This window comes from Copadichromis virginalis, linkage group LG5 (assembly GCF_057382275.1).
Source record: "Copadichromis virginalis isolate Kocher_CV1m ecotype Utaka linkage group LG5, C_Virginalis_male_GT1.1, whole genome shotgun sequence".
NCBI classification, from domain to species: Eukaryota; Metazoa; Chordata; class Actinopteri; order Cichliformes; family Cichlidae; genus Copadichromis; species Copadichromis virginalis.
This window is the reverse complement of record NC_140622.1, coordinates 12,506,874-12,523,389: the sequence shown is the minus strand read 5'-3', so window position 1 is coordinate 12,523,389 and position 16,516 is coordinate 12,506,874. Positions and strand designations below refer to the sequence as shown.

General features: G+C 43.8%; 1 protein-coding gene and 1 non-coding gene across 2 annotated transcripts; one reads left to right on the top strand and one right to left on the bottom strand.

The window, feature by feature from the left end:
- Nucleotides 1–8,884: 8,884 nt before the first annotated feature.
- On the bottom strand, nucleotides 8,885–14,485 carry rpn1 (ribophorin I). Its single transcript, XM_085455998.1, has 10 exons — nucleotides 14,112–14,485; nucleotides 13,093–13,157; nucleotides 12,505–12,811; nucleotides 12,202–12,411; nucleotides 11,928–12,120; nucleotides 11,747–11,846; nucleotides 11,514–11,652; nucleotides 10,307–10,426; nucleotides 9,927–10,172; nucleotides 8,885–9,839 (listed from the first exon to the last, which is right to left on the bottom strand). Exons 1-10 carry the CDS (start codon nucleotides 14,349–14,351, stop codon nucleotides 9,657–9,659), a joined length of 1,803 nt encoding a protein of 600 aa, XP_085312124.1. The 5' UTR covers nucleotides 14,352–14,485; the 3' UTR covers nucleotides 8,885–9,656.
- A 260-nt stretch (nucleotides 14,486–14,745) lies between these two features.
- trnaf-gaa (transfer RNA phenylalanine (anticodon GAA)) lies at nucleotides 14,746–14,818 on the top strand. Its single transcript has one exon. It is a non-coding gene; the product is annotated as a tRNA-Phe (tRNA).
- Nucleotides 14,819–16,516: the final 1,698 nt, after the last annotated feature.

Genomic DNA, 16,516 nt, shown 5'->3' with positions numbered 1-16,516 from the left:
TGACCGGGGGAGTGAACTTAGAAATTGCATAGCTGGGAAATGCACGGTGCTCTTTCTAAAGCTTTCCTTGCTCAATAATTAAAGTCTAAAAGCTACTTTTTAGTGATAATAAATGCTCTATCTTCTTTTCTTGTTGTTTTCTTTTCGCTTTTTGTAACAACTCGGATAGACCGAGAGCCTCGGTCCTAATTGACTTACTGAGATATTTGATTTGAGAGAACCCCCCCCCCCCCACCACCTCCCGCCCAAAACACTGAGTTAAACATGTTTAAAAAAGAAAGAAAAATACCCATCCCTCCCCCTCCACCCCGTTTTTTTTTTTATGTCTGTGTGTGTTTGGGGGGGGGGGGCTTTATATCCCACACAGCAACAACAACTTTGTAAAACATGCAAAGCCTCTAAAATCTCTTGCACGCGACCTGGGCTCGTGCGTTGCGCCGAAGCCAGGCAGGTGCAAGGGGCGCGAGGACCTCTGCAACTCGGGGCCCGTGCTCCCCAGAGTGCGCGCACACACACATACACACATGGAACAAAAAGGGAAGAGAAAAGAAAAGAAAATGTGAAGTCTGACTGAATTGCTGAATTGGTAAACATTTGTTTTAATGTTTGGACTCGTCAGAGCAAAAAGCTTGGAGGCACGAATAATAGACGCCAATAGGCTAACATAAGCACTTTTTATACTTTCTCAGTATTATTTGGACTCTTAACAGTCTAAAAGTATAAGGTTTTGCGGTTTTGAAATAAAGCATTCTTTTTTGTTTTATTTGTTTTTAATATTTTAAATCTGAAAACTGTTGGCTTATTTTAGGTTATTTTAGCGAGTTGTTGTGGACTAAACAACGTTGTGTATTTTTATTAAGTTGATAATGCAAACCCAATAAATGTGAGTTCACATATGTGTCTTTTAACAACAGTTACAATTTATTCGGTAGTTGTTTTTTTATGTCTCTCAAATACATCATTATTATTACTTTTCCAATAAGTTGAATGTTTCAAATTCACTAAAACTTAATATTATAATAAATATTTAGCAATATTTAATAAATAGTATTTGTTTTGTTAATGCGTTTTCTGTGCGTTCTGCACATACTCCGTGTGTATGTGTGGGTGCGCGAGTGTGTGTGTGTGCACGGCTTTCGTCAGGGAGATATTATATGCACACTGCATTAGATGCCAGGGTCCTTCTCCTTCTGATTATTACCAGGGGTAATATTTCATCGGCACCGCGCAATCTTTGTTCTCTGTGAAGATAATAAATGGCCTAATCGTTATCAGCAAACTGCTGGGGGTGTCAGCACCGACCGAGGCTGGAAGCGGGGTCCAAAGTGCTGCTGAATAAATTGGTGTTCCTTATCTCTCACTCCCAGATTATCGCCGCCTTTTCAAACTTGCACAACAAATACATTCAATGCATCTAATGCATCATTTGTGGGGGGGTGGGGGGGGGATCCCGCAGGTTGATAGAGACAGAGCGCAGGGAATGAGACGTATTTACACGTTTTCCGCTGCAACTAATATAAGCTCTATTTGACATTAGAAGGAGTTTATTGGCCGGACCACTGGTGCACGCACTTTACATATCACCGCACGCCGTGATGCTATCTCTCTGATTAGCCTCATCCTTTTCTATGTGTTAGATTAATCTGTCTCTCCTCTTTCTTCTTCTTCTTCTTTTTTAAAATGCATCCCATCTTTTGGGAATTTATGATACAGCTTATTTTGGGATTTTACTAAATGAGGCAATATTGTCACACATTTCCAAACTAAATTTCAGTAGTTTTTTTTTTAGTAGGTTGGGAATCAGGCTATCTACAGTAGCCTACAGATAAGGTGATAAAGCTCAATTTCCAGCTATAATTGCACTTGTGAAAATGATTCCGTCCTAATAAACACATCGGAACACGATAGCATTATCTTCATTTCCACAATGGGATAAGCCGCTTAACATGCACCGTTAGTTTTCTCTGATTTGTCCGGTCAGCAGGCCTGCTCCTCCACAACAGGGCCTCGCTTTAAAGGCCCGTGTTATCACTTAAACAAACTGCTGTGGCATTTGGTTGAATGAATGCGCCTCGTCCGCCACAATTCAGTTCAGCTTCGTCTAAATTTTACAATTGATGTCACTAAAGTGCATTTTAATCTGTCCAATCCACTGTTCTGGGGACTGACCTTTCTTTAAAATGGAACTTGTAACTTCACCACTAAAAAACAGGCTTCGTTGTAAATGTGGTAAGAAAATAGTTGTGTGTTCTTAATCGAGCACGAGATGCAGCATTCAAGAATGACACTTATAGAAAAAACAGAAAAAAAGAAAACAGTCTCCAGTTGACACACACACACTAGCACGCACCCCCCCCCCCCCCCCCCCCCCCCCCTTTTAATACCACGGCATCTCCACCGGCCCGGTGCTCTGATGGTCTCCTAGACAACCGAGATAACGGTGCAGCAGTTTTCCATATCGGTCCCGGAGTCTATTATGGCTCGGGATTAGCTCTCTTTCCGAAAAGGTCATATACAAAGTCACCAATCCTGCTCTTTTCGCTGCCATATGGCCCCACGCGTGAGGGCACATTCATAAACATGCGTGTGTCATTTGATTTATTGCCATTAGACTAATGGCACTGTCCCGTTTTACTGCGCTTCAAAAACTAGTCATGTAAACTGGAGCCTTGTGAGGAGACAGCGAGACCACGGTTATCCCCAGGACTGAGACTGCGAGTTTCTGCAGGAGAGACAGCTGGCCAGGAGACCATGTGCTGTTATATAGCGACCCCTGGCGAGAAAGGGATGTACTGTAGGACAAACGTACAGTACTTGGATTCAGAAAGCAAATCTCCCTCACTTTAACACTTCTGTTGCAGTCCTGCTCTACAATCAGCAGTTCAAAACGTCATATGGATTTAGTTTTTAAATTAAAAGTGTTCCATCATGTTTTCAGCAGCAGATCATTGGGTCATAGAATCTGCAGGCCTGGATTAGTGCACTTTATCACACTGCTCTTGGCTATCGTCTCTCTCTCTCCAAGTGATAGCGAATGTACCCACATCCACCCACCTGAAATAACATTTTTTTTGCTAATATTTATCCCCTCTCTACACTGCACTCATAACTCATTCACATTTATGGTTTCACACTCTTCCACACCTCTACCACAGCTAATTTGAAGTTCGCTTTTGCTGCAGTTGCTGGAGCTACACGGTGCACCCAGATTCAAATAAATACACACTTTGACACTGCTTTGTGGTCTTCAGTGATGGCGAGGACGTGCGGCTAATATTGCTCTGTCATTGCATTAATATGTTTGTTTTTTGTTTCCCACCTTTTGAATTGCCTGTCTGCTGCACCAGACGTTGTGGGTGGAGCTGGTTCAAATACTGAGGTCTAACAAGCTGACTAAACCATCTGCAGTGAAAGCATAGGCTCCATTTTTATCCCTGTAGTTTCCCCACTTTGTTTCCATAATCATTTGCTCTGCTAGTATATAGAATTATTCATCTTTATATATATTTGTATACTCCTCATTGATCAGCCTGTTTTGTGCGCTCTTACTTTCATTGGCCTTACTCTTACTTTCATATTTTTTAAAACCTTTGGGTAAAACATTCCAAGGCTACACCTGTGTGTATTTGTCCTTGGACTCTATCAGGCGGGATAGGAAGCTGTGCTATGAAAGCTGAACTGTCGCACCAGTCTCTGATCACCTTTTCAGGGTCTTCGGTGTAATTGGCTGCATTCATTCTTCACTCAGTTCAGTCCAGTCTCCCTTTTCCTGCTGCTGAGAAGTTCCCCTCTAGTCGCGATGCGTCACCGTCCTTCTCTGTAGGTGGCTTTAGTAGTCAAAGTGATGAACACGGGGTGTGCCAGACGCTGTGCTTCGAGCTATACCCAGATAGTTCAGCTTTTATCTCATCAGACCAGGGAATGTCCTTTAATGTTGTATTTTACTAAATATGTGGATGTGGCAACATTATATAGTTACGGTGGCTGTTCTAAGGGTAAATGTCTGACTTGATGGAGGGCAGCTGAGAAGGATCAGTCTCTCTGTTACTATTTCACTGTTGTTGTTTAACAGGCTTCTTGAGAATATCCAAGACTTTTTAAATTATTTCATACCTGTGAAATGTGCTTTTCCAAATTTCCAACAGAAGTCTACAGAGAGTTCCCTTGAGTTTGTGGTTTAAAGTGAATTGTGAGCTTTACATATAACGGGTACTCTCGTACCTTACTCTGTTCAGTTTGGCAAATGTCTCTGTCTTTTTCTTTAAAACATTAAAAATAAATAAATTAACTTATAAAATGTTTTCTCTCTGTCATTATGACACTTACGTTGATATACAAAACAAATGTGTTCGCGTTCCCATGTATCACATAAAGCAGGCTAAATTGTGCAAAGAAAGTGAAAGGCTGCAAATACTTTCCGAGTCTCTGAAGACTGGGTAACAAAGAAACGGTGATATTCAAGCAGTACAGCAAGGGAGGGAGACTAGTGCACAGCTGGAATGTTCCAGCTGGGATTCCCGGTGGCTGGACAGGAAGTTTGAGGAGTTCTGACAGGAAGTGTGTTCTCAGAGAGGGTGGAGAGAGAGAGAGAAGGGGGAGATGTTTCCTGTTGGTTCTCCCCACATGTTTTGACGCCTTGCTCATTCTGGGTCCTCTTCACACCCACCATGCACACGTACCAGTATGCAAATGCTGCTGGTCACATCCACCCGTGCTAATAGCAGACTGCTATTAGAGGATAGTGGTAAGCTGAGAGAGTAAATCATGTACGTAGGGCAGGATTGTGTCACAGGATGCAGATGTCACCACATGAAGTGAAACTTCCTGCCCATCAAAGCAGTCAGTACCAGTTTAATGGACTCACAATGTGGAGCCCGTGTAAATTAGGCTTCCAAAATTCAGGAGGGAGAAATGATGGAGGAAAGGAGGAGAGAAGGAAAAAAATAAAGTGTGTGTTTGCAGGGGGGTGGGGGCGGGGGGCTGTATTGTAGGAAGAGATCTGATGGAGTGATATGTGGATTGCGAGAGGAAAACTCTCTTTGTCTCTTCTGAGCTCAGTGGACAATCAAAGTTTCCTATCAGCTCTGGAGTAGGGGAAATTGGCTGCCCTGGGAAGGAGAGGGCCACTCTCACAGCCAATGGGAAGTGCCCCTGTCACTCTAATCAGGTCTGATAGAGAAAGTAGGAAACGTGTGTGTGCCCGTGCACATGCTCCGACGAGAGTGGCTTTTAACAGAGAGCAGCTTTGTTTCACTTGTCTTCGTATGATCCAAGATGATACAAAGTAGCGTCAGGCCTTCATCTGCAGCTTATCCCCTGCACTGAGGGACAGACATGAGCTGCACGGGCACGTTTTTTTTGCCAGAAACTTGCCCTGAGAGGCATGACCATCGGTGCTTTGATGGAGCGCCATGTGGCAGAGATCAGTGGGTCTTAGTGGGAGCTGTGGACAGTTGCACATAAGGACGGCAAGGGAAGAGGATTACTGTCTCATCAATACAAATCCATACAGGGAAGGAGGCTGACATCAATATGCACAGAGATATAGGCAGGGGCTTTGAGTGAGCGTGCACGGTGTAAACATCTGCACAAGAGGACCACAACGGTGAACTCTGGATTCATGGGGGGAGGGGGGGTTGTTGTTGTTTTTTGTGCCATCCATCGTTCTCACTGCCCCTCCATCCCCACCTTCTCCATACCAGACAAGAATGCCCCCCCACCCAACCCCCAATCCTCTGTTTGAAGTCCCATCTCCATCTCTGCGCTCCTACACTGTCCTTCCCTTCCTCTGCCTGTCTGAATGTCATATCTGTCAGCCTCGCTCCTCCCCGCCTCCTGCAGCTGCAACCGGGGCTACAGACGTCTTCATTGTCCTCCTCTTCCTCACTCTGACGCTTCTGCACCCGGCCACATCACACCTGCCACCTGCACAGGAGGCAGAGCCCTGGGACCTGAGCCGCGGGGGCTTTCATCCACTCCTCACCTCGCCCTTCAAGAGCCTCTCATCCCCTCATCCCGGCGCCCTGTCACTGAGGAATGGCCGGTGCAGAGGGCCGTGGCAGAGTGGGACACAGAGCTCCTGTTGTAAAAAAAAAAATGTTTTAAGCGGAGCCAGAGGGAATCAGTGCAGGTGAGGCGTGTGTTTGAGGGCGAGTTTTGCGGTTAGATTTGACTCATATTTCTTCTTTTTGATGATATTCCTTTATGGCTGAGTATGAGGAGTGGATGAACTGAATGAATGTATGTCATGAGGAGCGTGGACCTGAGAGTGTGCGCATAATAACATGCTGACAGTGAGGGTGGTGGCTCTGTCTCAGTGATTTATGAGAGTGTGCTGTGAAGGGTCCTCTGAGCAGGATATTGTTCCCTGACTGGTGACTTCTGCCTCTCTCTCTCTTTGTGTGTGTGTGTAGTTGTGTGTGTGTGTGTGTGTGTGTGTGTATTTGAGAGCAAGAAAGATTAAGAGGGAGAGTACTGCAGGTGAGCCCTCAATGTAATCAATCACCACCACGTCACCAAGCCTAGGGACTTGTGGATTACCTCTTCAACTGATATCTAGTTTGACTCCAAATCTTTTTTTCCCCTTCTTTTTTTTTGCATATTCATTATTTCTGGCAGATAAAGAATGAACACACTCTGCATCATTACTATACTTCAGGAAAGGAAGATAATAATCGACTCCATGCCTGAGGGGGGACCGTGACAGCTCAACCGCATGGCCCAACCAGTCCAACACCCTGCACAAACCCCACCATCCACCTCAAACACACACACACACACACACACGGTTTGCCACATCAGGATACAGTGCTGCACACGAATTCCGGTTCAAACAGTATTTTGCTCGGTTTACACCAACAGATAAACCGCAGCTCTTCTGTGACCGGTAATCATATCCTGGCCCAGAACTGAAAAGACTGAAAGGCCTCCAATGAGCCACAACAAGACAAACAGCCGTGTAGGGAAGCGAATGCATCAACAGACTCATGTTTGACACGAGCATTAAGGTGCAGCCACGTTCGATGGCATCTCCGTCGGAGTAAAATACCAGAGACAATACAAGTAGAGTTTACGTACAACTGTAAGAGCGTTCCAATTTCTAGCTTTGATACCTTCTGGTCCTTTTGTAGGTTATTCTGGGGGAAAAAGACGCAGCCTGCAGTAGTGTGCAAAAGTCTGGAGCCACTCTTTATTTCTTAATATCTTCTGTAGGCCAGACTTTCTTTTCATTTTTAAAGTGAAGGTCTGCTGAAGGTCTTTTTAAGTTTTTATTTGGACATTGACTTTTGAATAATTTTAAATTGCATCTTTAGGCTGTTCCCATTTCTTTATTTGAATCTATAGAAATGCCAAAGAAAACCGTTTGGTGGGTATAAACTTGTATTGGAACAACAAAATGATTCCCAAAGAGCTATAAACTGGTAATTTGGCCTATTTCAGTGAACATTTTGTTCAGTATGTGTTTGCTGATATACGATACACAACTTCGTCCCTGTCATGATTGCAGGCATTAAGGCAGAAACTTGCTTCAATTTAAAATAAACATTTAAAGTTTCGTAACTCCACGAAAGATTAACTAAATAAGTTCATGTTTAACTTGCAACTTGATAAATTATGTTGGTGTCATTCATTTTAAAAGATGTGTTGCATATATATTAGTCTCCATCACAAGGTTACCTCTGTATGATGAAGTGCTGCTCTGAAGTTAGAGAGAAAGTAAGCTCACTGGCCACTTCATTAGTTACACCTCTCTAGCAGATCCAGTAAGGTGTTCAGAAAATTTTGTGTCGTCCAGCAGATTTGCCCAATTTCCTGTTCACCCGCGTCCCAAAGGTGCTCCATTAGATTCATGTCACGTTCAAGGAATCAGTTTGAGAAGATTTGAGCCCTCTGACAAGGCATTTTCACCCAGAGAACCGCCGCTCCCAGTAGATCAGCAGTTTCAGCCCACCTGGCACTAACATCCATGTCACTTAAATCACCTTTCTTCCCCATTCTGATGCTCGGTTTGAACTTCAGTAAGTTTTCTTCACTACATGTTGCTAGATTGGCTCATGAGGCATCTGCTATAACGAGCAGTTGAACAGGAATACCTAATTAAGTGGCTGATCGATGTATTTGTCAGTGTTCTGTCTTTAAGGTCTCAATGTCATTTAACACTTGCGCATAAAAAAACCCGTCTCTGGTGCTGAGGTGGACGTGAGCCCGCTGCTGTGAGAATGAGTCTGTGTGGCTCTCTGGACTCGCGCCGCTCCAAATCTCCACTCGAGTAAAAACATACAAACAAAATCACCATTGTGTGGTCTTTCACCAGCAACCAAGCATCAGTGCTAACAGACATTGTCTTTGCTCTCTCCCTGCTGCGTATTTACTGAATGATTATTGTATGGCACATACAATATGCGCACACTGTCATTGTGAGGGGAACTGGGCTGTTATTATGGAGCAGGAAATGACCTGCCAGGACCCCTGGTGACCTCTGAGGGAAAGTGATGACCTCAGACTGACCCTTCTGTTTGTCCTGAGCTCATACTGTGCTTGAGGCAGGTCAGCTCCTCTGCTGACTGGGTAGGAGAAGGCCATAGGTGGGGTTACTTTCAAGCAAGGAATGCAACAATGAGCAGGAAATTCCCTTTGAAGTGCCAGTTTTAAATGAACTAGTCAGAGTGGAAAAGTCGCTTTTTCTTGTTTTGATGATGTCAGGATGGCACAGCGTAAATTTTAGTTATCTCGGTATTCGAAGGTACAAGTGGGATCAAAATGCAGTTTAATACGGTTTGACTTTTTTTCTTCAGCATGGTAACACGTTAGTTATTGACACAAGCACACCCCCTTATGATGAACCAGGGGTACTGCATGCCAAAATCACAACTTCCAACAAGAATGAGTGTCTCAAAACTTTATTTCAAATTTGACAGTTTTCCACATTACTGCCCATTTCACAAACGTGTTTTCCAGCTTCAATGTCTTTTCTCACATACAAGATAATCTCTTTTATTGTTTAATCTCACAGTCAAAAAAACATTTATACCAAGAAAAATGTAGAACATAAGACTGAGGGACATCTAAAACAAGCATTTTGGGATGGCAGAATCAGAGCTTTGGATTTTTTCAAATACACACATCGGGCAGGGGAGAGCAAAAACAAAATGCAAGTGCAAAAAAGATAAACAGATGGCAAAAAAAAAGCAAGTCATCTTCGAACTTAAAAGTTAGAGATGATTCAGTTTTAAAGTACAGCATACGAGTAAAGACAGGAGACTGAAAACACTCGGGCCGTTCAGCTATTCGTTTCAAAAAACAGTCCCTTAACCCTTAACTTCAGAGTGGAAAAAAAAGAGAGATTTGAACATGGAACGGAAGAACAAATCTGTGACAAAGTTTTAGCTCCACTGAAAAACCAACAAGAAGAAAAACAAACAAAAAAAGCCAAACAGTTGTGATGAAGCTGCTCTAGAGCTTAGTGACTTCAAGTTTATCGCAAGGCACGAGTGTTTGGATAAACCCGTCACTACCGTAAGAGCCGGTGTTCATAGTCCATGTCTGGATAGTAAAATACTAAAACAAGAAAAGTGTGAGCATGAGTCACTTCATCAGATTCTCATACAAACAGTTGGTTTATGTTACGGCAAGGGTGCCTGTCAGCGTGTCGCAGTTTAAAGGGCATCCAGCAGACTGTCGATGCGGCCGACGAGCTCTTGCCTCTTGCTGGTCAGATTCTTCTCGCTCTCGATGTAGGCCTCCTTCTTGACTTTCCCCGCCACCAGCCTCTCCGCTTCCTGGCAGGAGCGGCACACCAGCTCCTTCACCTGGCCGTCCAGCTTCTGCACCTCTCCGACCTGATGGGACAGAGAGGTAAGGCACTACTGCTGCGCGTCCCATTAATAAAAATCTAATTTTCCTCACAATCTCCCAAAATCACTCACCTTGTCGGCCAGGTCAGAGCCCTCTGCCTTGAGGCGGGCCTGCAGCGAGCTGATTTCATTGGTGAGAGTGCGGTGGTCGGCCTCCAGAGTCTTCCGGCCGCTGTTGAGCCCCCCCGTGTCGCGGGACTGCTTGTAGCGGTTGACCACCTCGTCCATGTGGCGGTACAGGCCCAGACGTTTGTTGACCAGAGTGAGCACCTGCTCTGTGATGGATGCGACCTTCATGCGAACCTCAGCAGCTGGATCCTGAGTAAAGACAAGAAAACAAAGTGAAATGAACAGAATGAACACCATAAATCTACTTTTGTGCAGGGTAGCTGCTTAATGAGGGGAGATCAGGTAAAATGCGGTCAACATCAACTAGAAAGGTGTTTTCATACCTTTGTGATGGCGAAGTCCAGACGTACATAGATGATGACGGTGAAGAAGAGTATGTAGAAGGCACCTACAACCAAGAGAGGCTCCTGCAGCATCAGGATCTTATTGAAGTTATAGTGAACCTGGTGATCAGGAGAGAGGGGGCACAAAGAATCACATGGAAACAGTTTAAATGTCAGCGCTGTCATCATTATATAGCCAATGTGTTGTGCAATCAATAATTACATCATGATGATTAATTGCGGGAACCCCCCCCCCGATTACTGCCATTTTTATACAGCTCTCAATTTTACTGCTCAGCACATTCACACAACTCTTCTGCCAGTCTAATCAGGCTGCAGTATTTCCCCCAACACTATCGAGCATGAAGCTTTTTTTTTTTTTCTTTCCCTTTCTTTTTTTCCATTTTGTTGCAAAAATAACATAAAATGTGTGGAGAAAAGCAGTAAGGATCTCTGGCTGTACTTGAGCCAAAGCCACTGTGATCCAGTCAGTGTGTCAGCCTATAAGTTACAATTTTTCCCTAAACTCAAAATAATTAACAAGTACTCAGGAAAGTTAACAAAAAGATTTGCCAAGAAAGTTTCTTCAGCGTGAAGTGTTAACCCCCTTTTTTAGACAGACAGAAAGAGATTACAATTGTAAAAAAGAAATGCTATGACTCGATATAACCTCTATGCAGATGATATTAAATACCAAGCTCACTGACCTAATGCTACGGCAAGAAGAAAGATGATCAAATTATCAAATAATTAAATCAGTGTGTAAAATGTTGCTGTTGTGAAGTATTCAGTGCAGACAGGTGTCTGCCAAGATCTGTTGAAGCCAAGAAAAAACAAACTGTACAGCTTCAACATACTTGGACACGTGGTTCATAAACTTGTGGTAACAACTCAAAAACCTGCTTCTAAATATTAAGTGTTCGTGTATACGCATAAAACACGTCTCTACCATGTTAGCATCAGCACAGATGGTCGTTAGTGGAGACCTATTTTTGAACTATGAGCTCAAAGATGATGCAGCTAAGAGCCTCCAAGCCTAATTTTACTGTGGCATTATACCCTCACCCTGATGATACTCCATATTGATAAAGAGTGACAGGTTCTAACAGCTTCCTTAGTTACAAAGAGAAAACCACTTCTGATCTGAATAACCTCAAACCTGAGACACCATGAATGGATTTTTGGCTTCTTCTACGGTGCATCTTACCACGAAATCCTGAATGTGCTGCTCCACCAGGTTGTTCTTGGTGGCCACCAGCACTGGCCGCCCAAAAGTGTCCAGGTATGTATAGTGCAGCTGGTTCGGCATGCGGCTGATTTTGTAAGGTGTATCCACATGAATGTTTCTGAGAAGACAAGACAAAGATATAGAAGGGAAAATAAATACCAAGCCCTGTAAACACTCCTCAAAGGAGATACTTTAGGTGTGTTTGCACTGACCTGGCTCCCTCTGGCAGGATGATTTTCACAGTCATTTCATCAATCACCTGGTCATCATACACATGGTCAACAAGTCTCATCTTCAATGCATACTGATCACCTGGGATATACAATGGCATGACATATAAGCTAAGGCATCCAGAGATTAATTAACAAAACTGGTGATCAGAAATCGACTCACCCAGCATGTAAAGGTACTCATAACTAGGCAGATTGTAGCCAATTATGTAGTGAGTCTTCCAGCCTCCAAACAAAGGAAAACGAGGCCTGACCTCTACCTCCACTGAGTCATCCAGAACCTGCAAGTGGGAGGTGGAGATGTTTCCAATCTCATCCCGATAGTAAACGTCTTGGGCCGAGGCAGGGAGGATAGTCTGGTGAGGAGAATCTATATAATTATCAGAGAAACTGTGAAAGCTCAAATGACACTGGTTGGGTGTCTAGAAGAAACAAACCTTGAAGGACTTGATAGATGAGATGCCGCTGTCTGACTGACGCTGGTAATCATAACGTGAAAAGGGGCCCTTCAGAATGGCTCCGGTGTGCCTCAGGTCGATGGTTTCTTCCACTGCAATGTTGCCCCAGTGAGACACCTCAATGGTACGAGTGATGCTGCTGATGGTGAGGAAGGGTGTGTTGTTTTCATAATGGATCTTCATTGCGTCCTGGACAGAGGAGAACACAAGCAAACAGCAGATCAGTTTAGCAGCTGTTTTGTAGCTTCGCTATAAGCTAATCAAACCTGGTCAGAGCTGTACCTTGCTAAACGGAGCAATGTCGCGGAAGGGTCCATACTCAATAATCTCATCGGTTTTGCTTGGGTTGCCCAGCTTTGTGTAGCTCTCCGCGGTCTTGGACGCAAGGCGGACGCGTGTGGTCTGGGTGCGGGTTGGATACGGGGAGTAGAAGTAGTGGTCCCCCTGGAAAATCACCAGCTGACGCTCAGCCTGGGTGATGTGTGTGGGGAAGGGCTTCAGGACGTGGCTGAACGTCATCTCCACCTTGGTCTTCAGCTGAGCACCTGCAGCCAAGCTGGAGGGCAGCTGCACTTTATAAAACTCCCCACTGTTGCAGAAGAGATGACAGAGAGGAGCACAGGTAAGACATATTTGATGGATCACATCAGATTCTCGGGACATGCACGTCTTGGACGTGCACGTCCAAGTTAAGAAATCCTGTTTTGGATATTGATCAAAAATAATCATGACTGTGATTTTCGCCAGAAACCAGCAACCCTACCATCTTCCAGAAAATAAAATGGTGCTTCAAATGCACCAGTTCTGCAGTCTGTTTTCATCATGTAAGGTCTTTATAATCTGCTTAGTAGACAGTGTCTGATCTCTCACCTTTGACCCTGAATTGTTGTCTGCTGTAGTTCAAGTGTGCCATCCTCCTCTTCATCACCCTTCACCTGTGAAAGCAGGCAGTCGGAGAATATTTGTGTAATGTATGCAGTTACTTGCACGATAAGTCTCTTCTTGAATAAATGGTAAGCATTTCAAGTAATTTCTTCATTACTTTATGAAATGTAACAAATATTTTATAGAGTTAGGTTTGCTGTTAGCCAATTTAGGTTAGTGTCGTTGGTTTGCTAGTGACAGCTTTTTTTAAATAGCATTAGCTAACTTCTTGGCTAATGCTAACTTCATTGGTCAGTAGCAATGTTGTTACTCGACTAACATTGTTATGATGATGCAGGAGTGCCACAAACACAGGCATATAGGATCGTGCTTCAACACTATAGGACTTTGAGGGAATCGTTTGTAACGTATCTGTTATTGTGTCATTATTCTGTCAAACAGGAGCATTGTTACGGTTTCATTCATAGTGGAAGGGGGCAGGCCTGTGCGCAGTCACACACGGAAGTAAGCTGCCCAGCGCATACGTGTCATTCAGCCACTGACAGAGCGTGGAGCCCTGCGGAAGTCATTGTCTTGTTACCCACATCCATAGCACTTTAAAATAAATATGGCTCTTCTGGGCATAAATAACTACATTTCCCGAACTGGGGTGAATGCACTGCACATACCGAGCTCGTAATACTTGCTACTGTTAGCTAACTGTGTCTATGTGACTCCCCACTTGCAGAGCTCACTGCCAACAGAATCACACTGTTGAATCACACATAGCCAGTAGCTTTGCTTCCATGCATTCAATGAACAAGCCGTGACCTTTTACTACGGGAGGGCACTGACTTCTGCAGGTTTGCTGTTGGCACCTCACAAAAATAAAAAACTGCAAGCTGTAAAGACAGTGCACAGCACTGCATGTGTAGTTTGCAACAGAACAGCTAACAAGCTAAAGCTAGCTAGCCGGCTACAGGCGGAGGTGTTAGCGCAGTTTCATTCACTGATGTTTAGCTCACCGAAGCTCCGATGTATGCCAGATGCGGAGCCAGGCCCTCCTCCACTGCGAGTATGAAACTGTGCACGGCCGAGTTCCCCTGGTTGGACAGCACGATTTCGGCAGTGATCTTGGCCAGATGCGTGCTCAGGTCCACTGTCCTCTTCACATCCTCGTTTACCAAACCGTCCGCTGAAACCTGCGGACCCAGAGCAGCCAGGAGCAGCAGGTAGGCGGTGAAAAGCGGGGAGGTTTGGGTCATGGTTAAAATAAGATAGGAGCTGAAATGCTGTAGTTACTGGGTTAAGAGAGGAAGAATTGTAGAGCAGCAAAGAAAGGCCGCCGTGCCGCTCTACATCGAAAAGGATGACGCCTCATTCAGTACGACGTGATGACGTCACTACGCGCACTTTTTCAACGTGCCGTACGTCGGAACCGGTTGCGAAACAGAAAAGCCGTCAATTAACGTGGCTTTCAAAAACTGTTTTGCAAAATAAAGGAATCATACAGTTTGTCGTTTTTTTCTACAGCGCAAAAGTCAAACATAATGATGGTGGTCGTCTTAATTTATCACTGGAATAACAACAAGCTTATTGTGTTACTACCATTTCTGGCTGTGATGACGTAGATCAGCATGTTTGTACACGGTAGAGCGAGCCGAAATAGCTCAGTTGGGAGAGCGTTAGACTGAAGATCTAAAGGTCCCTGGTTCGATCCCGGGTTTCGGCAGCATTGGGGAAACATTTTAAAGATACACCTCGCCGTTTTTCCGCCGTTAAGTTTTTCTCTTACCACATTGGTTTTTGGTTTTACAGCACACTGAGCGTACTATCACAGTATGTACATCATATCTGGTATTACATTTGGTAAACGATTTTAAAAATGTTAAAAGATGAAGGGGGGAATCAACTACAAAAATAATTACAACACTCAACTAGCTTTTCTTCTTTTTTTTGCTTTTTCATATATTTGTGTTGCTACTACAGACTGTTGAATGGTTGCATAGTGCTTTGTTTGTCCGAGATTCTGAGATAAGCTTTTAATACAGAAAAAGGTAGTATACGTCTACTCCATTGACTGTTTTTCAGTTTAAAATGAGTAGTCTTGAAAGTACAGTCATTAACTCTTTGGGTTCTTTAATAGAAAAAACAAACAATGATTACTCATGAATCTGCATTGATTATTGTGTAATGCATCTTCCGACAAACTGATGCATTCTCATACACTTAGAATACATTAAATCAACAATCAATTAATTCAGTAAATATACAGAGCTGTGGATGTTTTTTTGGAAGCCACCATGTTTTCGCACCATCATCAATATACCATTCTGTCTTAATCCCATTACAAAAGGCAGAAGAGAAGAGAATTGGTACACACTCATGTACGTGGACTGGTCATGCAACATAGAGCACCTGTATAAAAAAAGCCCAAAGCCGACTGTACTTCCTTAGGAGGCTGAGGTCTTTTAACATCTGCAGGAAGCTCCTGAGGATGTTTTACCAGTCGGTGGTTGCTGGAGTACTCTTCTATGCTGTGGTGTGCTGGGGGAGCAGCACAGCAAAGAAGGACTCATCCAGGCTGGATAAACTGATCAGGAAGGCTGGCTCTGTGGTCGGCATGAAGCTGGACACTCTGGTGACAATGCAGAAAAAAAGACACTAAAGAAACTGCTGGACATTATGGACAGTGCTGGGCATCCTCTGCACACGGCCATAAACAACCAGAGGAGTCTGTTCAGTGACAGGTTGCTTCTCCCAAAGTCAAGAACCAACAGACTTAAAAACTCCTTTGTCCCACACACCATCAAACTGTTTAACTCCTCTCTGTAGGGGAGAGGGCGGGGAAACAGGAGGGGGACAACTAAGCTGTAGTGCCTCTTCACTGTGCAATACTTTTCGTTAATATCCAACAGTGCAATAGACTTCAATATGTGAAATGTGCAATTCCCTTGTATTCTTATTCCTATTTATTCTATTTATCCCTTTTGTATACTCTGTATTTATATATGTGTATATATGGTATATTTCTGCTCACATTCTGTAACTTCTATCGGTGCTGTGCTAGTGGAAACAGAATTTCCCGGAGGAACCCACCCGAAGGCTTAATAAAGTTTTATCTAATTTAATCTAATCTAATCTATGTTCCTTGGAGGCAATTTTAAATTAATGTGTGAACCTTCAAGGATCATACCTATATTTTATCATCTGAGAAGGAGCCACCTTCACAAAGAAGTGAAACATGAAGGAAAGAAACAACATGACCAGCTTCTGGTAAAAGGCCCTCATCTTTCTCCTGACCCCAAGCCGCATCTTCTGAATTATATAATACACATTGGACTAAACATACTCCTTTCTTCCAGATATTGACACAATTACTTATTGTGTTTAGCTAGCTCTTGTCAGACAGCTGATGAGAGCTAGCTAA

Bases quoted from the DNA above. Each gene is read 5' to 3' on its own strand.
- rpn1 (XM_085455998.1), bottom strand. From the start codon at position 14,351: ATGACCCAAACCTCCCCGCTTTTCACCGCCTACCTGCTGCTCCTGGCT. The intron at 11,653-11,746 runs GTCAGTGCAAAC...TTGTCTTCTCAG, and splicing joins ATCCTGCCAGAGGGAGCCAG to AAACATTCATGTGGATACAC. The intron at 9,840-9,926 runs GTGAGTGATTTT...CTGTCCCATCAG, and splicing joins GCTCTGACCTGGCCGACAAG to GTCGGAGAGGTGCAGAAGCT.